We start from the raw sequence: 20,167 nt of genomic DNA, 5'->3' as shown, positions 1-20,167 counted from the left end.
GGTTTGGTTTTCTGTTCCTGCATTAGTTTGCTGAGGATAATGACTTCTAGTTCCATCCATGTCCCTGCAAAGGGCATGATCTTGTTCCTTTATATGGCAGCCTAGTCTTCCATGGTGTATATATACCACATTTTATTTCTCCAGTCCACATTGATGGGCATTTGGGTTGATTCTGTGTCTTTGCTATTGAAATCACACTTTTTAAATGGGAACAAACTGCGTTTTGTGTCTTGGAAATGAAAATCGGAAGCAGAAGTCCAATTAACGACACTGTAGTCAGACTGGGGAAAAACATTAACCCTGAGCTCAACTTGAATGCAATGGTGTTGAACTCGGCAGGTCGCAGCTGAAACTGATCCCTTTAATGGACCTCCAATACTCATGTTGCAATCCTTTATTAAAGTCAGCTTATTTTATACTAATTTTCAATTTGACTCAACTCTTTGTTCTTGGTAGATTTTTGTGTTAGATGACATCTACAAGATCATGAGTTCTATAAACACAAAGACTCCGCATTTGTTTTCCAAGTCATCTATAAGACCGAGTTATGGGAAAGTGATGAAGCCTCAGTGCTCCATATATAGTGTGGATACAATGCAACTTAAGACTACATACGTCAGAAACACAATTATTAAATTATATGCAAACTTAGGGTAACGAATGTTAGGTCTTTAAAGACTTTTTCCCGTTAACGTAATTTGAAGCATTAAACAGAGATCAAATGACATATATAAATCTTAGTCAAAAGTAGCTTTTGAAAAATTCAAAAAGCTTTTCCATACATTACCTGATATTTATCCTGTAAATTTGATTCCACCATCTGTGCTCTTGTCAAATCTCTCTCAAATTGTTCTATCCAAACTTTCATTTCCTTCAAAATTAGCCTGTCTTCTCTCTGGAAACAGGGAGACATTATAATTTTATTAGTATCTGTGCATTTATTTAATTGCTGATTAATACCTGACTGATTCTAGAAGAGATTTAATATTTAGTAAGTCCCAACTGTCTCTGAAAAATTTTCTTTCTCCTCACCCCCACCCCTTTAGGACAGTAAGAAGCAAAAGTTAACTCTAGAAAAATATCTTAGTTATCTTACTGAATAATGAAATTAACTAACTCCATTTGTTTTTGCCAAGTAATGCTAATTTAATAAAGAAAATGTGCCCAGGAGGGAATTTCCTAAGTACACAAATAATAAGAGTCATAGTTGGAGTAGAAACACAGTCCTGTGAGTTGCTTCCTAACCCAAGGCCATTGGTAACCCAGAGGACAGTTCTAGATGGGGTTCATTTTGACTGAATTTGAGGAGTTACACCCAAAATACCATTGGGTGACTTGTCTATAATACTATTTAAACTGATATTAGGTACTACAGTCTCCACGTGGACAGAAAACACATTTATCTGGTTCAATACGGTATTCCCAGACCCTGGGAACATAATACCTATTAGAGATGTACCAAGTTATTTGGTGAATACATGTATCCAGGTCACTACTCATCTCAAAAATGAAACATAAAATTGGGATTTTCATACTTATTTTCACAAATAATGACAAGCACCATTATATAATAGCATTGATTTAGTGAAAAAATCCTAACTTTCCATCAAGATGTAGCGTCTCATAAGAATGTCAAGTATTCAGAACCATACTGAACATGGTTTTTCGGCATTTACAAAACAGCTTTCAACTTCAGCATCTCACTTGCTGCTGACAGTGCTGTGACACAGGTAAAATGACTGTCCCCCTTGGCAGGTGATGTTTCAGAGTGGAAAGAATGCCATTTATGGAGACAGGCCAAACTGGTTTCAAATTCTGGCTCTACCATGCATTAGCTCTGTGAGCTTGGTGTGTGTGTGTGTGTGTGTGTGTTTTTCTTAATCTCTCTACTGTTGTACTACAGGATGTACTAAAGGGTGTGTTGAATCATCATGCACCTTTTTAATGGTTTTGGTGAGAATTAGAGGTAATCTGTGTAGCATGTCTAGTACCGAGGTTGTCACATTCTCATGATCCATGCCTTCTCTCACTTTCTTGCCTTGCAAAAGCAGTCGTCTTCTGCCTAAACACTTACCACATTTTCCCCTGGATAATGCCTTTTTCAGAACTTGGCTCAGGCACAACCTACTCTAGGAAGCTTTTTCTAACCCAGAAGTCTGAGTGAGGGCATCTGTCTTCTATGCCAGTGGTTCTCACACTTAGTACACACTAGAATCATCTGAGGGGTTTAGAAAAACACAAATTGCTGGGCAGCACCCACAGAGTTTCTGGCTGAGCAGATGTAGAGTAGACCCCAAAATCCATATGTCTAAGTTCCCAGGTGAATCTGATGCTGCTGGTCAAGGAACCATATATTGAGAACACTTCTCTATGATCCTGTTACACAACCTCAGCACTAATATTCACCCAAATGCATTTGGGTGATAGTCAGCCCTCTGTGTCCTTAGATTCAATCAACAGCAGATTGAAAATATTCAGAAAATAATAAAAATAATAATACAGCAATAAAGATAATACAAACAAAATACAACACAGTATAACAACTATTTATTTATTTATGTAATTTTTTTTTTTTTTTTGAGACGGAGTCTCTCTCTGTCGCCCAGGCTGGAGTACAGTGGCTGGATCTCAGCTCACTGCAAGCTCCGCCTCCCGGGTTTACACCATTCTCCTGCCTCAGCCTCCCGAGTAGCTGGGACTACAGGCACCTGCCACCTTGCCCAGCTAGTTTTTTGTATTTTTTTAGTAGAGATGGGGTTTCATCGTGTTAGCCAGGATGGTCTCGATCTCCTGACCTCATGATCCGCCCATCTCGGCCTCCCAAAGTGCTGGGATTACAGGCTTGAGCCACCGCGCCTGGCCAACAACTATTTAAATAGCATTTACATTGTGTTAGGTATTATACATAATCTAGAGATTAAAGTATATGGGAGGATATGTGTAAGTTAAATGCAAAGACTATGCTATTTTATATCAGGAACCTGAGCATCATGATTTTTGCTGTCTTGGGGGGGTCCTGGAACCAATCACTTGTGAATATCTAGGGACAACTGTACAAAATCCTTGTCAGGCCTCTGAGCCCAAGCCTGTACTTACACATCCAGATGGCCGAGGCAACTGAAGAACCACAAAAGAAGTGAAAATGGCTGGTTCCTGCCTTAACTGACGACATTTGATGATTGTGATTTGTTCCTGCCCCACCCTAACTGACCAACTGACCTTGTGAAATTCCTACTTCTGGACAATGAATCTCAGAAGCTCCCTACTGAGCACCTTGTAACCCCCGCCCCTGCCCACAAGAGAAAAACCCCCTTTGACTGCAATTTTCCACTACCCACCCAAATCCTATAAAACTGCTCCACCCCTATCTCCCTTTGCTGACTCCTTTTTTGTACTCAGTCTGCCTGCACCCAGGGGATTAAAAAGCTTTATTGCTCACACAAAGTCTGTTTGGTGGTCTCTTCACACGGGTGTACATGACATTTGGTGCTGAAGACACGGGACAGCGGGACTCCTTCGGGAGACCGGTCCCTTGTCCTCACCCTCACTCTGTAAGGAGATCCACCTATGACCTCGGGTCCTCAGGCCAGCCCAAGGAACATCTCACCAATTTCAAATCGGGTAAGTGGTCTTTTCACTACCTTCTCCAGTCTCTCTCGCTACCTTTCAATCTCCCTGTCCTTCCAATTCCAGTTGTTTTTCCTCTCTAGTAGAGACAAAGGAGACACATTTTATCTGTGGAGACTCTGGTGTGGGTTACAGACTCGGGAAGACAGGCTTCCCTTGGTGTTTAATCACTGCGGGGACACCTGCCTGTTTATTCACCCACATTCCACTGGTGTCTGACCACCACAGGGATGCCTGCCTTGGTCATTCACTCACATTCCCTTGGTGGCAAGTCAATTGTAGGGATGCCTGCTTTGGCTGCTCACCCACATTACAGCCCAGGGCTGCTCACCACCCACTTCTCTGTGTCTCTACCTTTCACTTTACACTTACCTCCTTCACTATGGGCAAGCTTCCACCCCTTCTTCTCCCTTAGCCTGTGTTCTCAAGAACTTAAAACCTCTTCATCTCACACCTGACCTAAAACCTAAATGCCTTATTTTCTTCTGCAACAACGCTTGGCCCCAGTACAAACTTGACAATGGTTCTAAATGGCCAGAAAACAGCACTTTTGAGTTCTCCATCTTACAAGACCTGGATGATTTTTGTCGAAAAATGGGCAAATGATCTGAGGTGCCTGACGTCCAGGCATTCTTTTACACATCAGTCCCTCCCTAGTCTATGCTCCCAGTGCAACTCATCTCAAATCTTTCTTCTTTCTCTCCTGTCTGTTCCTTCAGCCTCCACCCCAAGCTCTGAGTCCTTTGAATCCTCCTTTTCTACGGACCCATCTGACCTCTCCCCTCCTCCCCAGGCTGCTCCTCACCAGGCTGAGTCAGGTCCCAATTCTTCCTCAGCCTCCGCTCCCCCACCCTATAATCCTTCTATCACCTCCCCTCCTCATACCCAGTCTGGCTTACAGTTTTGTTCCACGACTAGCCCTCCCCCACCTGCCCAACAATTTCCTCTTACAGAGGTGGCTGGGGCTCAAGGCATAGTCAAGGTTAACCCTCCTTTTTTTTTTATCTGACCTCTCCCAAATCAGTTAGTGTTTAGGCTCTTTTTCACCAAATATAAAACCCCAGCCCAGTTCATGGCCTGTTTTGCAGCAACCCTTAGACACTTTACTGCCCTAGACCCAGAGGGTCCAGAAGGCCGTCCTATTCTCAATATGAATTTTATTACCCAACCCACTCCCAACATTAGAAAAAGCTTCAAAAATTAGATTCCAGCCCTCAAACCCCACAACAGGACTTAATTAACCTCACCATCAAGGTGTACAATAATATAGAGAGCCAAGCAGCAGTGTGTTTCTGAGTTGCAATTACTTGCCTTCACTGTAAGAGAAACCCCAGCCACATTTCCAGTACGCAAGAACTTCAAAACACCTGAACCACAGTGGCCAGGTGTTCCTCCAGGACCTTCTCCCCCAGGATCCTTGCTTCAAGTGCCAGAAATCTGGCCACTGGACCAAGGAATGCCCACAGCCCAGGATTCCTCCCAAGCTGTGTCCATCTGTGCAGGAACCCACTGGCAACTGGACTGTCCAACTTGCCTGGCAGCCACTCCCAGAGCCCCTGGAACTCTGGCCCAAGACTCTCTGACTGACTCCTTCCCAGATCTTCTCAGCTTAGCGGCTGAAGACTGACACAGCCCGATCACCTCGGAAGCCTCCTGGACCATCACAGACGCTTTAGGTAACTCTTACAGTGGAGGGTAAGTCCGTACCCTTCTTAATCAATACGAAGGCTACCCACGCCACATTACCTTCTTTTCAAGGGCCAGTTTACCTTGCCGCCATAACTGTTGTGGGTATTGATGGCCAGGTTGCTAGACCTCTTAAAACTCCCCTAGTCTGGTGTCAACTTGGAAAACATTGTTTAATGCACTCTTTTTTAGTTATCCCCACCTGCCCAGTTCCCTTATTAGGTTGAGACATTTTAACTAAATTATCTGCTTCTCTGACTATTCCTGGGCTACAACCACATCTCATTGCCACCCTTTCCCCTGTTCAAAACCTCCTTCGTGTCTTCCTCCTGTATCCCCCTACCTTAACACACAAGCATGGGACCCCTCTACTCCCTCCCTGGCAACCGATCACACGCCCATCACTACCCCATTAAAACCTAATCACCCTTACCCTGCTCAACACCAGTATGCCATCCCACAACAGGCTTTGAGAGGACTAAAGCGTGTCCAGGATCTTCACCTTATCAACAAAATTGTTTTGCCTATCCACCACATGGTGCCAAACCCATATACTCTCCTATCCTCACTACCTCCCTCCACAACCCATTATTCTGTTCTGGATTTCAAAGATGCTTTCTTTTTTATTCCTTTACACCCTTCATCCCAGTCTCTCTTTGCTTTCATTTGGACTGAACGTGACACCCATCAGTCTCAGCAACTTACCTGGGCTGTACTGCTGAAGGCTTCAGGGACAGCTTCCATTACTTCAGTCAAGCCCTTTCTCATACTTTACTTTCTGTCCATCTGCTTCTCACTTTATTCAATATTTTGACGACCTTCTACTTTATAGCCCCTCCTACAAATCTTCCCAACAGGATGCCCTCCTGTTCCTCCAACATCTATTCTCAAAAGGATATTGCAACTCCCCCGCCAAAGCCCAAATTTCTTCCTCATCCATTACCTATCTCAGCATAATTCTTCATAGAAACATACATGCTCTCCCTGCTGATTGTGTCTGGCTAATCTCCCAAACCCCAGCCCCTTCTACAAAGCAACAACTCCTTTCCTTCCTAGGCATAGTTACGTACTTTCATCTTTGGATATCTGGTTTTGCCATCCTGACTAAACCATTATATAAACTCACAAAAAGAAACCCAGCTGACCCCGTAGATCCTAAATCCTTTCCCCATTCCTCTTTCTCTTCCTTAAAAACAGCCCTACAAGCTGCTCCCACGCTAGTTCTCCCTAACTCATCCCAACCCTTTTCATTATACTCAGCCAAAGTACAGGGCTATGTGGCTGGAATTCTTACACAAGAGCCTGGACCATGCCCTGTAACCTTTCTGTCCAAACAACTTGACCTCACAGTTCTGAGCTGGCCCTCATATCTGTATGCAGTGGCAGCTGCCACTTAAATACTTTTAGAGGCCCTCAAAATCACAAGCTATGCTCCACTTACAATCTACAGTTCCCATAACTTTCAAAATCTATTTTCTTCCTCACACCTGTTGCGTATACTTTCTGCACCCCAGTTCCTTCAACTGCACTCACTATTTGTTGACTCTCCCACAGTTACCATTGTTCCTGGCCTGGACTTCAATCTGGCCTCCCACATTATTCCTGATACCACACCTGACCCCCATGACTGTATCTCTCTGATCCACCTGGTATTCACTCCATTTCCCCATATTTCCTTCTTTCCTATTCCTCATCCTGATCACACTTGATTTATTGATGGCAGTTCCACCAGGCCTAATCACCACTCACCAGCAAAGGCAGGCTATGCTATAGTATCTTCCACACCTATCACTGAGGCTACTGCTCTGCCCCGCTCCACTACCTCTCAGCAAGCTGAACTCATTGCCTTAACTCAGGCCCTCACTCTTGCAAAGGGACTACACATCAATATTTATACTGACTCTAAATATGCCTTCCATATCCTGCACCACCATGCTGTTATATGGGCAGAAAGAGGTTTCCTCACTACACAAGGGTCCTCCATCATTAATGCCTCTTTAATAAAAACTCTTCTCAAGGCTGCTTTATTTCCAAAAGAAGCTGGAATCCTTCACTGCAAAGGCCATCAAAAGGCCTCAGACCCCATTGTTCAAGGCAACAATTATGCTGATAAGACAGCTAAAGAAGCAGCCGGTATTCCTACTTATGTCCCTCACGGCCAGTTTTCTCCTTCTCATCAGTCACTCCTACTTACTCTCCCACTGAAGTTTCCACCTATCGATCCCTCCCCACTCAAGGCAAATGGTTCCTGGACCAAGGAAAATTCCTCCTTCCAGCCTTACAGGCTCATTCCATTCTATCGTCCTTTCATAACCTCTTCCATGTAGGTTACAAGCCACTAGCCTGCCTCTTAGAACCTCTCATTTCCTTTCCATCGTGGAAATCTATCCTCAAGGAAATTACTTCTCAGTGTTCCATTTGCTATTCTACCACTCCTCAGGAATTTCACAGGCCCCCTTCCTTCCCTACACATCAAACTCAGGGGTTTGCCCCTGCCCAGGACTGGCAAATTGACTTTACCCACATGCCCCAAGTCAGGAAACTAAAATACCTCTTGGTCTGGGTAGACACTTTCACTGGATGGGTAGAGGCCTTTCCCTCAGGGTCTGAGAAGGCCACTGTGGTCATCTCCTCCTTTCTGTCGACATAATTTCTCGATTTAGCCTTCCCTTCTATCCAGTTGTTCCATCAATGCCCATTACAAACTCTAATGGCTGCTGCCCTAGCTGGATCCCTAGTGTTAGACATCAGTTCTAAATTTCTTTTCAAAGAATCAATATGTCAGTAGGTTCAATTCTTTGCCTTCTACTTTTAAACTTAACTTCCTCATAAAGCAACCTTTTTCGATTACCTGCTCCACCTTGACTCATTTCAATGACCTGCTCCATGCTCCACTCTCACTCATTCTGATTACCTGCTCCACCCTGACTCATTCTGATTATTTGCTCCATCCTGACTCGTTCTGATTACCTGCTCTGTAACCATTTTTCCCGCCAAACTACTCACCCCGTCACTATCTTTAAATTAGCCAGTCGAAATTAGTTGAGCCTGTGCGGTCTAACCCTAGCCAATAGGGGAAGGACACAGCAGCAGGGGCCACAGGGCATCAGAGATAAGAACCCCTTCCCCTCCTTTGTCCGAGTGTGCACTCACCATCGCTCCATCTGTAAGGGCGCACCCTTCTATAGAAGCACCTTGCCTTGCTGAGAATTAAAAAGGAAATTTTATATTTGAGTGCTATTTCTTTTGCGGCACAGAAACTTTATCTATAAGTCTGGGTACAAGACACCTCTTTTAGTACTCCTTCCCATCTTTTCACTTTGCATTTCCAGTTTTGCCTTGTACAAGTTCTCTTCTTCCTCTGTGGCTCCTCTACCTAAATGTGTCTACCTGCTAATTGGACAGGCACTTGCACACTAGTTTTCCTTACTGCCAAAATTCAATTTGTAAATAGGACTGAACAGCTTCCTCTTCCCCTCATGACACCAACATTTCACCACTATTTTGTTTTATTTTTCTTATTAATATAAGAAGACAGGAATAGGCCTAGACTTACTGCTGAAAAAGGAGAATTCTGTATATTTTTAGATGAAGAGTGTTGTTTTTACCTAAATCAATCTGGCCTGGTATATGACAACATAAAAAAACTCAAGGATAGAGTCCAAAAACTCGCCAACCAAGCAAATAATTATGCTGAACCCCCTTGGACTCTCTCTAACTGGATGTCCTGGGTCCTCCCAATTCTTAGTCCTTTAATACCTCTTTTTCTCCTTCTCTTATTCAGACCTTGTGTCTTCTGTTTAGTTTCTCAACTCATACAAAACCACATCCAGGCCATCACCAATCATTCTATATGACAGATCTTCCTTCTAACAACCCCACAATATCACCCCTTCCCCCAAAGTATTTCTTTAATTTAATCTCTCCCACTCTAAGTTCCCATGCCATCCCTAATCCCACTCAAAGCAGCCCTGAGAAACAACCACCAAAAATTTTCACCACCCCAATACTTCACCACTATTTTGTTTTGCTTTTCTTATTAATATAAGAAGATGGGAATGTCAGGCCTCTGAGTCCAAGCCTGCACATAGACATCCAGATGACCTGAGACAACTGAAGAACCACAAAAGAAGTAAAAATGGCTGGTTCCTGCCTTAACTGATGACATTCCACCACTGTGGTTTGTTCCTGCCCCACCCTAACTGATCAATTGACCTTGTGAAATTCTTTATCCTGGACAATGAATCTCGGAAGCTCCCCACTGAGCACCTTGTAACCCCCACTCCTGTCCATAAGAGAAAAACCCCCTTTGACTGCAGTTTTCCACTACCCACCCAAATCCTATAAAACTGCTCCACCCCGTCTCCCTTTGCTGACTCCTTTTTTGTACTCAGTCTGCCTGCACCCAGGTGATTAAAAAGCTTTATTGCTCACACAAAGCCTGTTTGGTGGACTCTTCACATGGACGCGTTTGACACTCCTCAGGTATCTTTTTAATCTCCCTCATCTAACACAGTGTCTGGCACTCAGAATCACTCAATATATGATTGCAGAATAAGAGATGAGTTAGAAACATAGTTAAAAGCAGAAAGAAATGGAACTGGAGCCCAAGACTATAAAGCTTCAGTTCTTCCCAGGATGTCTTTTCTGAATGAACAGGTGAATATAATGAAGGTACATGTTTTATTATCAGTTGATTCTCATGCCCAGAAAAGCATTGATACCACATTCTTATGAGCTCAGAGAGAAAACTTGTTCTTGGTGTGTCTCCAAGGTGCCAGAGGTCAGTGTGGCCACCAGAAGTGACCCATCTAACAGTGAGCACAGGACTTCATTGTGAGCCTCTGAGGACAGGCTGCTCATCAACTTCTGCATTTAAAAAGCACTTGACTGCCCTGAAGAGGAGCTATTTGTTACACAAAGTCATCTGAAAGAAAAGGGTTATGTTCTTAAAATAACTTTATTAGAGCCTATTTAGTAAATGACTTTCTAATGGTTAGAAAGTGTCTAGCAGATTGCAGTAAGGTGAGAAGGATGTCGCTATTTATATACTCAAGATTCTTCTTTCTAAGAGAAAAATGAAGTACAAAACAATATTTATAGCCCATTAGTCTAGGGTTTTTCTTCAACTGATAACTTTCACACACATTCAGAAGACATGGCAACCTATTGCTTATGTCTAAATTCCAAGCAGCTATACTGTCAGCATTCTGTCTACTTTTTTCTTTCACTTTATTGTTTTTCTTTCTCTCTCATTCACTCATACACACACACACACACACATAAACCACATTTACATTTGTGTACCACGTTCACATATACATAAACTCATACTTTATGGAGCATGACATTTAAAAAATTTAGTATTTGATATGAAATTAGTTACTTCTGATTTATGTTGATATAAATACAATATATCAATACAATACATAACCTGCAGCCTAGACGGAACATAAAGAAAAATGGAAAAGCTAAAATATGGGACATGCATTCAATAACTTCGAAATGGACAGCAATTCATAACCATTCATTCTGCTAATATCTTTTGAGCACCTACTACATGTTATGAACTTTACTAAACCACGAGACCCAATACTGAGCAGAAGAGAGTGAGGAAACTCAGACCGACAAGGTAACCAAATACTTACTTTGTTCGTCGATTCTCTGCTAACATTTTAAGATACAAAACTAAACCTTTATTTTGTTTTTATTTTCTGTGTCACATTAAAGACACCAAACATAGTTACTGTAAGTCCTTCTTTGTATTAGTGTTATTATTATAAAGAAGAAATTAATTGATAGATACCATTTATAATGAAAGATTAATGGGCAAGTGCATGGGAGTAGCTTAGACTATCACTAACATTTGATAACACATATGTATGTTATTTGTTCTGTTAGAAAGGAAACGTAAATGATGCAATTAAAGTATTAAAAGAAATGTATACATAAAGACAAAAACATGCAAGGGAATGACTAAAACGATACAGAATGCAGGATGTTTGAAAGAGGTCATCAGTGCAAGATTACTTAAATCTTACCTTAAAATTTTGTATAGAATTTGCAAAAGATGGGAAACCTGGAAGTATTTCCTAACAATACGAAAAGATAATATATAGAAATATAATATAAATCAGGGTCAAAAATTATTTAGAAAACAAGAAGAAAAATAAATGGAGAGGCATCTGCCTTTAGAGAAATAGGTGATCATTTCAAGGGTACAATTACTTTAAGACATTTTCATAGCTTTTGAAAATACAAAAATATTCAACTCCAATAAGGCAACATCGTTTTCTAGAAAATGACATTTTTATTTTAGCTTGAAATAATCATATGTAGCTATATATTTTGTAAACATATCTCAAAACAACAGTAAATATTTTAGAAGGTGAACTATGTAAAGAGGTGTATCAACTCATATTACTTTCCCTGTAAATATACACAGCACACATGTTTCTTTGTCCTCATAAGAATTAAGCCTGTGTTGTGCTTCTTAGGGCAGTCAGGAATGTTTGTGGCAATGGAAGAATGGATGGGTGAAAAAATTAATGAAAGTTTAGAAGGTGAATGAGATAAGTCAATAGGCCTATATTGTTTATTTATGACTGAGTGCTAATTATTCAAGAAATATCTTAAGGGGGAAGTTTATCAGTTTTATTACATGAGATAAAAAAAACATGGTGATGTCAATTTTCAGTAAGAAAATCATATTTAAAATGGTAGCCATAAAATATTTAATTCAAATAAAATCACAAAGGGGATATATAAATCAAATACACACAAAAATGAAAGCCTGGTAGATACGTTCATGCCAAGAATTTTTTTTTTATTTAATGAATTAAGAGAGTAAGAGCTGAATGACAAATACTGAGTACTTTGAGGTGGGGGCTCAAAACTAATATGCATAGTTTACAAAATATTAAAGGTTCACTAGACAGAATTAGGTGACCATTAACTGTGTTAAACAAATATAAACCCTACATCATAACAAAAAATACATTATTCGAAATATTCAATTTTAGATGCTTATGCACTACATGACAAATGCCACTAAAAAAGGGCAAAGCTTCCAATACATTTTCCTCAAGAATAATTTTTGAGATAAGCCTGAATAAATCATATGCATCCTCTTTTTAGGAAAGGGATAGAGGGAATTTTTTTAATGACCAGAATTTATTTTTTAGATGATTAAAGTAACCTCTGAAAATAATAAAACCTCTTTAGTAAAGTATATTAAAATGCTTATATCCATAGATTGTGTGTTTCAAATCTCTGAGAATTTTTGCATTAAACTCCTGCTCATGAGCATTAAGTAAAGCATCTCCTTTTGTTTTTTTAGATGTTTCCAGCCACAAAGTTTACTAATCTGGAGAGATGATTAATGTCAGAGACTCTAAAACAGTAAAACCACAGACACCAAATTAGATATAAATCCATCTGGGTAATATAAGGACTTCACATATAAAAACCAGATGGAAGTTTGGATGGATTTTCTCTGTGCTATATGAGGTAAGTCTAATGTGTTTTCTTACAGAGTTTCTTATTCACACAACAATATTGTCAAAACCCAGCAAGCCCCAGATGACTCCAAAATATTTATATCAATCCATGTCAGCATTTGCACATGGAGTCTTTGCTTTAGCCGTGTGTGGTGCTTTTCAGAAACAATTACGTTACTAGTAATAACTATAGATAAGTCACCCTGGTGGCCAGTGTTTGTGCCCCAATCCTGACAAGAAACAAAAGAGGTTTCCTGAACTTACTGTTTTTAAGAAGCTAACATAGTTCTATCAAATGCCAGATTAATTTCATCTAAGAGACCTAGGAAACAGGAGTTACCTCTGTTTTGCTTATTCTTTTATGAAGTCACTGATTTCTAACTATTGGCATAATGTCTACTTGTAAGCTTTTGGTTATGCTCCTTGGCCTTTTTCTTCTTTATATATGTTTATAAGTCTATTTAGAAAACATATTTTACATTTTTTGGTTTTCTTATTACTCTTCATTTTCATTTCAAACTGCTCTGAAAACTCCAGTTGAGACCTGAACAATGAAGACAGACAGGTTTTCACTCATCTTGAAAATTCCATTTATTTTTTTCCTGATGTCATTTACCTTATAATTTTTTTTTTTTTTTAAGGAGGAAAGGAGAAAGGAAGAAGAGGAGCACCTTCTAATTAAATTAAAATTCAGCAGTGAATCCACCTCTGCATATAATTAAAAACAGAATACAACATTACTTCAAAAATATTAAAAGAATGGTCATATCCATTGCTAATAAACAGGAAAACAGGCAAGTCTGGTGTCTTGGCTGGAGTGTAAAATAGGACAAACTTTCTACAAGGCAATTCGAAAAACATTTTTAAAAGCATTAAAATTTTGTATGCCCTTTAGTCTAGGAATTCCACTTGTAAAGAAGAATCTTAGCCAGGTGTGGTGACTTGTGCCTGTGATCCCAGCACTTTGGGAGGCAGAGGCAGGAAGATCACTTGAGGTCAGGAGTTTGAGACTAGCCTGGCCAACATGTGAAACCCAGTCTCTACTAGAAACAGAAAAAATTAGCTGGGCGTACTGGTGTATATCCGAAATCCCAGCTACTCCAGGAGGCTGAGACAGGAGAATTATTTGAACCCGGCAGACAGAGGATGCAGAGAGCCAATATTGTGCTACTGCACTCCAGCCTGGGTGAAAGAGCAAGACCTCAACTCAAAAAAAAAAAAAAAAAAGAGAGAGAGAGAATCTTAGAACAATGTTTTATTACAAGATTGTTCATAAAAGCATTGCTTATGACAACAAAAATTATAAATTAAAACTATTAAGATTGGGTAATAAATTACTGTACATACATATGATGACCTGCAGAATTCTTTATAATGTCCGTGGAAGAAGAAAATTATAAAATTGTATGGATACTATAATTCTATTTTATTAAAATATTATATGTATCTGCCATATACATATGCAAATGTTGGAAATTAACATCAACATATTAATTTTTTCTAGTATAGGTTCTCTCTAGAAGGTCAAATACAATTTTTTCCTTTTCCTTTTTTTCCTGATTTAAAAAATTTATGACAATTAACATGCAATTTGAGCAGCATGAAAAATGTTAATGTTATTTAAATTATTTAAAGGCAGAAAAATCTAATCACAGTGAATAATTAGAACTTTTACAAATTGTGCCTTACTTCCCATATGTTCGCTGTCAATAGATATAATAAATCCAAAAGCCAAAATTAGATTTTATCAGATTTTATCAGATCAGATCGAGGGGATTCAAGATCTAGATGTTCAAATGTATGACAGAAATACAATTACTTCAATTCTCAGATCACTAAAATGGAGTTTCCAACACTGCTGTCTTTTCTCAATTTTAGTGTATCAGCATCACATAGTCTTACATTTATTATTAGCAATGCTTTCTCTAACATATTCAACATGCAAACCAGAAAAACCTTTTCCTCTAATCGTTGCCCCATTTGGTGGTATCTTTTTTAAATAAGTTGCTCTCATATTAAAATGCATTCAAATTTAATTTTTTGAGAACAGCAAACTCAAAAATCTGAGTCACTGTCATTGCATACACTAGCAATACTTGAAGAAAGCAAATACCTACATCATCCTCTTGCCCATCAGTGCCTGCATTGTGGATGTCAGGATAATGTTTCAGAAACTGGGCTACATAGGTCATAATAGACTTCTCATCTGGTTTATCCACATCAACATCTGAAAAAACAAAAAAAGAAATGTGAATAAATTAATTAGCATTCATTGGATTTTAATAATACAAGCTTTGATATCTAACTATCATACCAAAAACACTAAACGCAGAAGGAAAACAGAAGCACTATTTAGAATTTTGGAGGGGGAGGAGGGTAAACCAAATTTAATCTGGATATTACATGATGGAAATTATATTACTCAGAAAGATGACACATTTTAACAAACAGCATTTAAGAAAGTAGCATATATGTCATTTAAATAAGACATACAGTATCTCATGTGACAGTATTTGATACTGTCCGGTTACTCAGTATGAGTACTGAGTATGAGAATACTGTACGGTTACTCAAACATTCTGTCTAGTTAACTGAACACAAATAATATGTAAATTTTAAAACTGGCATAAATGGGTAGTACAAAAATGCTTACAAGTGTGACACTGAATGACAGTTTATATACTATATATGACTAAATATAGACAAGCCTCTTCTCTGCCTCCAGAAATTTCACTTTAGAAGAAAGGGAGATGCCTTATATTCCATTTCCTGGGCAGCCTCTTCTTTGTGGAGCACTCTCTCCAAATTACAGTGCTTTGAGCAATCAAGCACTCTTCGAGGGAAACTGCCTGAGAAGGCCTCAATCACCGTGATTTTGAAGCTTATAGATATTTATCCAATACAAATGGTAAAAATCAGGCCAATAAATTTATCCAGAGTTAGTAATTATACATGGAAGTAAGAATGCATAAGTAAAAAATGCTGTAAACAAGTCTTTTAAGTATCAATTTTAAAGGCAAAAAAAATGATTATGACTTCAGAGCAATTTACAGAGCAAAAAGCAAACCAAATTGCTACAATAAAGTATAAAACTAATCTAATCTTTTGTAAAAGTTCTTTTTGGTCAGAGGTATAATTTCTAAGACTTGCAATGTAGGGTTTAAAGAGTGCTACAATTCACACCATTTAAAAGGAAGCAAAGATAACGAATTCTGAAATTTGTTAAATGACTCAAAGGTGATGAGTCAAACCGTTGAGTAAAACTTTTTTTTCAGGAAATATGAAAGTGGAAACAAAAGCAATATTTAATACATGATTTAACATAGTATATGCTGTTAACTACATATGTAAATCATAAAATAATTATTATAATAGACTTGGAGTACTTAATCTGTATGCCTAAAAGCTTATACATCCAAGTTGGTTAAATAACTTTTTGAAGGGGAAATTCTCATTAAGAAATTAGAGGAAAGTCATATCTAGGATAGCCTTGTATTTAGGCAACCTCAGTTTCTGACCATCAAAGAAAATATTAAGATCTTCCGGTCTGGTGGATATGAAAGAATCATGTATATTCTTCTTTCATCCCACTTTAGGAGTAATGTCAGCTCTGTTACATCCTCTGAAATTGATGGCTGGAATACATGTTTTTCCCTTGATTTATTTTTGTGCAGAAAGAAGGCAGAAAGCCCTTTGATATCCTAGTGAAAGTGGGGGTGGGGGCAGAGTGGGACTCAAAACAGAATCCTAAAATGTCAAGGAATCTCCATGGGGCCCTTCATCTTCGAGGAAACCTAACTAGGTCTCTGTAACTTACTCTTAGAAACACAAGTCTATCCTCTTTGTTTCAGAGCTAGGGAAGTTCAGTCTGAAATTCCATCATTAAAAATAATTTTCAGTGGATCCCATGAAGATAGAGAGTAGAATGGTGGTTACCAGAGGCCAGGAAGGGTAGGGAGGAGTGGGAAAAATAATTGACTTTCACTGTGTATTTACATTTCTGCATTCGCTGATATAAATGTCCATAATTGCCAACCCACATAAATTATCTGTGACATTTGGAATTTCACTTGGATACTTTTGTTTCAACATAGCTAACAACTTACTAGTTTATAAAAGTTTATCAAAGCATCTAAATTGTCTTTTGAAGGCTTGAAAGAGTTCACTCCATTTCCAAGAAGTCTTAACACTCACAGCCTTACCAAAAAAATGGACCAAACACTTAAAATGACAAATATTAGTCAAATATTTATGTAGTTTGCTGATTGACACCAAAACACTGCATGGTTAAAAACATTTCTAAGTATGAATAATCTACCTCTTCCAGACCTCTGCGATTATATGATTATATTATCCTGTCACCCTCCCCTCATACACACACTTCTAAAACTTTCATTCCACCCTTTAGCATATTAAGTCCAGTTCACCTGACTGATATACCAATGCCAAAGTGTTGTTTGGAGCAATGAAATCATATTTTACCCCAACCATGGTGGTAGATATTTATCCAGAAGAAAATTGATGCAGGAAAATACCATTACTTCCCACTTTTCTCCAGCTTTCCGGCTTGGAAGAATCTTGGAAGTCATGTTTATTTCTAAGTTTAAGAAATCTAAGACATTTAAACCCTCAGCTGCGCGCGGTGGCTCAAGCCTGTAATCCCAGCACTTTGGGAGGCCGAGGCAGGCAGATGACGAGGTCAGAAGATTGAGACCATCCTGGCTAACACGGTGAAACCCTGTATCTACTAAAAATACAAAAAATTAGCCGGGCGTGGTGGCGGGCGCCTGTAGTCCCAGCTACTCCGGAGGCTGAGGCAGGAGAATGATGTGAACTCGGGAGGCGGAGCTTGCAGTGAGCCGAGATTGCGCCACTGCACTCCAGCCTGGGCGACGGAGCGAGACTCCGTCTCAAAAAAAAAAAAAAAGAAAAGAAAAGAAAAAGAAAAAGACGGCCGGGCGCGGTGGCTCAAGCCTGTAATCCCAGCACTTTGGGAGGCCGAGACGGGCGGATCACGAGGTCAGGAGATCGAGACCATCCTCGCTAACACGGTGAAACCCCGTCTCTACTAAAAAAAAAAAAAAAAAAAAAAACTAGCCGGGCGAGGTGGCGGGCGCCTGTAGTCCCAGCTACTCAGGAGGCTGAGGCAGGAGAATGGCGTAAACCCGGGAGGCGGAGCTTGCAGTGAGCTGAGATCTGGCCACTGCACTCCAGCCTGGGCGATAGAGCGAGACTCCGTCTCAACGAAAAAAAAAAAAAAAAAAAAAAACAAAGAAAAAGACATTTAAACCCTCTGTGTTAATGTATACAGCAGTCAATGATTATTCAGCCTACCTTCAGGATCTAGCAGTCTTGGGATCCCCAGTTCCATTTCGGCGATAGTGAAAGCATCCTCCAGATTTTCTCGGTTGGATCTGCCTTTCACTTTCTCCAAGTCCACCAGTTCGGGTCGAATGGCATGAATAACTGAATGAAAGGCAACCCCGCTTCTCCAACTCTTCCCAAAATCTTTCACTTCTATTCCAGTCTGCCTTTGTGTTATAAAAACATAAAATGATGTCACATTCTGAATAGATACAAGAACTTTCTTCAAGACCTCATGCAAAATCCAGTGCTTTTCACCAACAATATGCAGAGAACTGTATCAGTTCATTGTGTTTGAGAAAAATTAAGGAAAACAAAATTTTTAGGGGGTAACAAGATAAGATGTCGAAATTCCAGTTCTATATTTAGAGATTTCTATGTTGGATTTTTCAGTAATTAAGATAGTTGATTTAAAGCATATTTTTACATTCATTTTATAAAGAAAAATCAATTTAGAGAAAAATGCTGAAAAATTTTAAGCAAACAAATTATAAAGATGCCAAAAGTGATAGTAATTAACCACTGTATACTTTTTGTAGGAAGATCTAACACGTTTCTAATGGGAAGCAGCACTGTGTTGTACAAGGTTATAACAGACTAAGATAATGTGGCTGAATGCTTTCCAACACAATAGAACAGACAAATGCAAATATTGCAATTATATCTCTCAAGTGTTCACAAGGGACCCTGTATTCCACCTAAATGCAAACAATAATTCCAATTACTCCACCAATAAAACTGTTTGTAAACTCCTTTTTTGTAATTGTCTTAAGGGCAAGCCCTGGTGGTAAATCTTTTTTCTTTGGTGGTAGATTTGATTAACTTAAAGCCAGTTATTAAGAAACTGATTTCAAGTTGGTAGTCATATTTTGCCTTTGGAAAGCAGAAGTGAGGCAAGTTCATAATGAATGATTATTTTTTCTACATGTAATTTATCAATTATAAAGGTAGTTCCGAAAACAGAGTTGTAAAGATGATTTTGAGCATTGGCTGCACCCCTTGATTAAGTGGAGGGCCTGCAAATATGATCACTTAATTAGGGAACATTCAATGGATAAAGTCATCTGGTAGTTTCTTTTTAAAAAGTTAGTCTCATTAACCTTATAGTCGTCACTAAATAAAGCAAAAATATCACTCAATTAATTTTTACTAGAATTTCAATATTTTCATGAAAAATACAACCTGAATGGTATGCTGATTAATATAATGAGCTTATAAATGTCCATTATTATTACTATTATTATTGAGACAGAGTCTCACTCATTCTGTTGCCCAGGCTGGAGTGCAGTGGCACAATCTTGGCTCACTGCAACCTCCACCTCCCAGGCTCAAGGGATTCTTGTGCCTCAGCCTCCCAAATAGCTGGGATTTCAGGCATGTGCCACAACACCTGGCTAATTTTTGTATTTTTAGTAGAGACAGGGTTTCATCATGTTGGCCAGGCTGGTCTCAAATTCCTGGCCTCAAGTGATACACCCGCCTCGGCCTCAAAAGTGCTGCAATTACAGGTGTGAGCCACCACGCCCAGCCTATCCTTAAATTTTATCGCAGACAACTTCTCATTCACTTTAAAACATATTTTACCAATGTACACTGTTTGCATAAAATATATTATGCATCATTGAGCCTGATCATTGGCTTCATCTACAAATATCCTAAAAACAATTTTATGAGATTCCAGTAATTGTAAAGTAATCTTGAATCTTCTTTTAGTTATTTTCAAGCTTATGTCTCTGGTAGTATGGATATAATTTTTTTCAGGAGACAGCTGACATCCATGCAGGTTGAACAGTATGTCCTTTTTATCTATTCATTTGTAATCCATCTCTGACTTAATTTTATTTTTCTTTGCCCACATTTCCTCATTTAAAAATGTTTTTGTACCCTGTTAAGCCACCTCAAATTAGTTTTTAACAAAATTCAGTGGGGTGTAAATACATAATTAGTTAGTAAATATTCACCATGTAATTAGCTATTTCTAATTTTCTTGA

General features: G+C 39.1%; 1 protein-coding gene across 15 annotated transcripts in view; it reads right to left on the bottom strand.

Moving 5' to 3' along the window:
* Positions 1–20,167, bottom strand: part of SYNE1 (spectrin repeat containing nuclear envelope protein 1) — a 538,457-nt gene that overhangs the window by 379,226 nt on the left and 139,064 nt on the right. For 14 of the 15 annotated variants that reach the window (XM_033235023.1, XM_033235024.1, XM_033235035.1 and 11 more), the window contains 3 exons: positions 18,147–18,343; positions 14,930–15,039; positions 788–895 (listed from right to left, as the gene is read on the bottom strand). In XM_033235023.1, the coding sequence (XP_033090914.1) occupies positions 788–895; positions 14,930–15,039; positions 18,147–18,343 (415 nt within the window). Of the gene's footprint in view, positions 1–787; positions 896–11,354; positions 11,406–14,929; positions 15,040–18,146; positions 18,344–20,167 lie in introns of all 15 variants that reach the window. The other variant, XM_033235044.1, reaches the window with a different exon arrangement.

Source organism: Trachypithecus francoisi, unplaced genomic scaffold, assembly GCF_009764315.1.
Source record: "Trachypithecus francoisi isolate TF-2019V2 unplaced genomic scaffold, Tfra_2.0 Lachesis_group15, whole genome shotgun sequence".
Classification (NCBI taxonomy): Eukaryota; Metazoa; Chordata; class Mammalia; order Primates; family Cercopithecidae; genus Trachypithecus; species Trachypithecus francoisi.
Note: the sequence above shows the minus strand (reverse complement) of the source record. Positions and strands in the feature narration are given on the sequence as shown.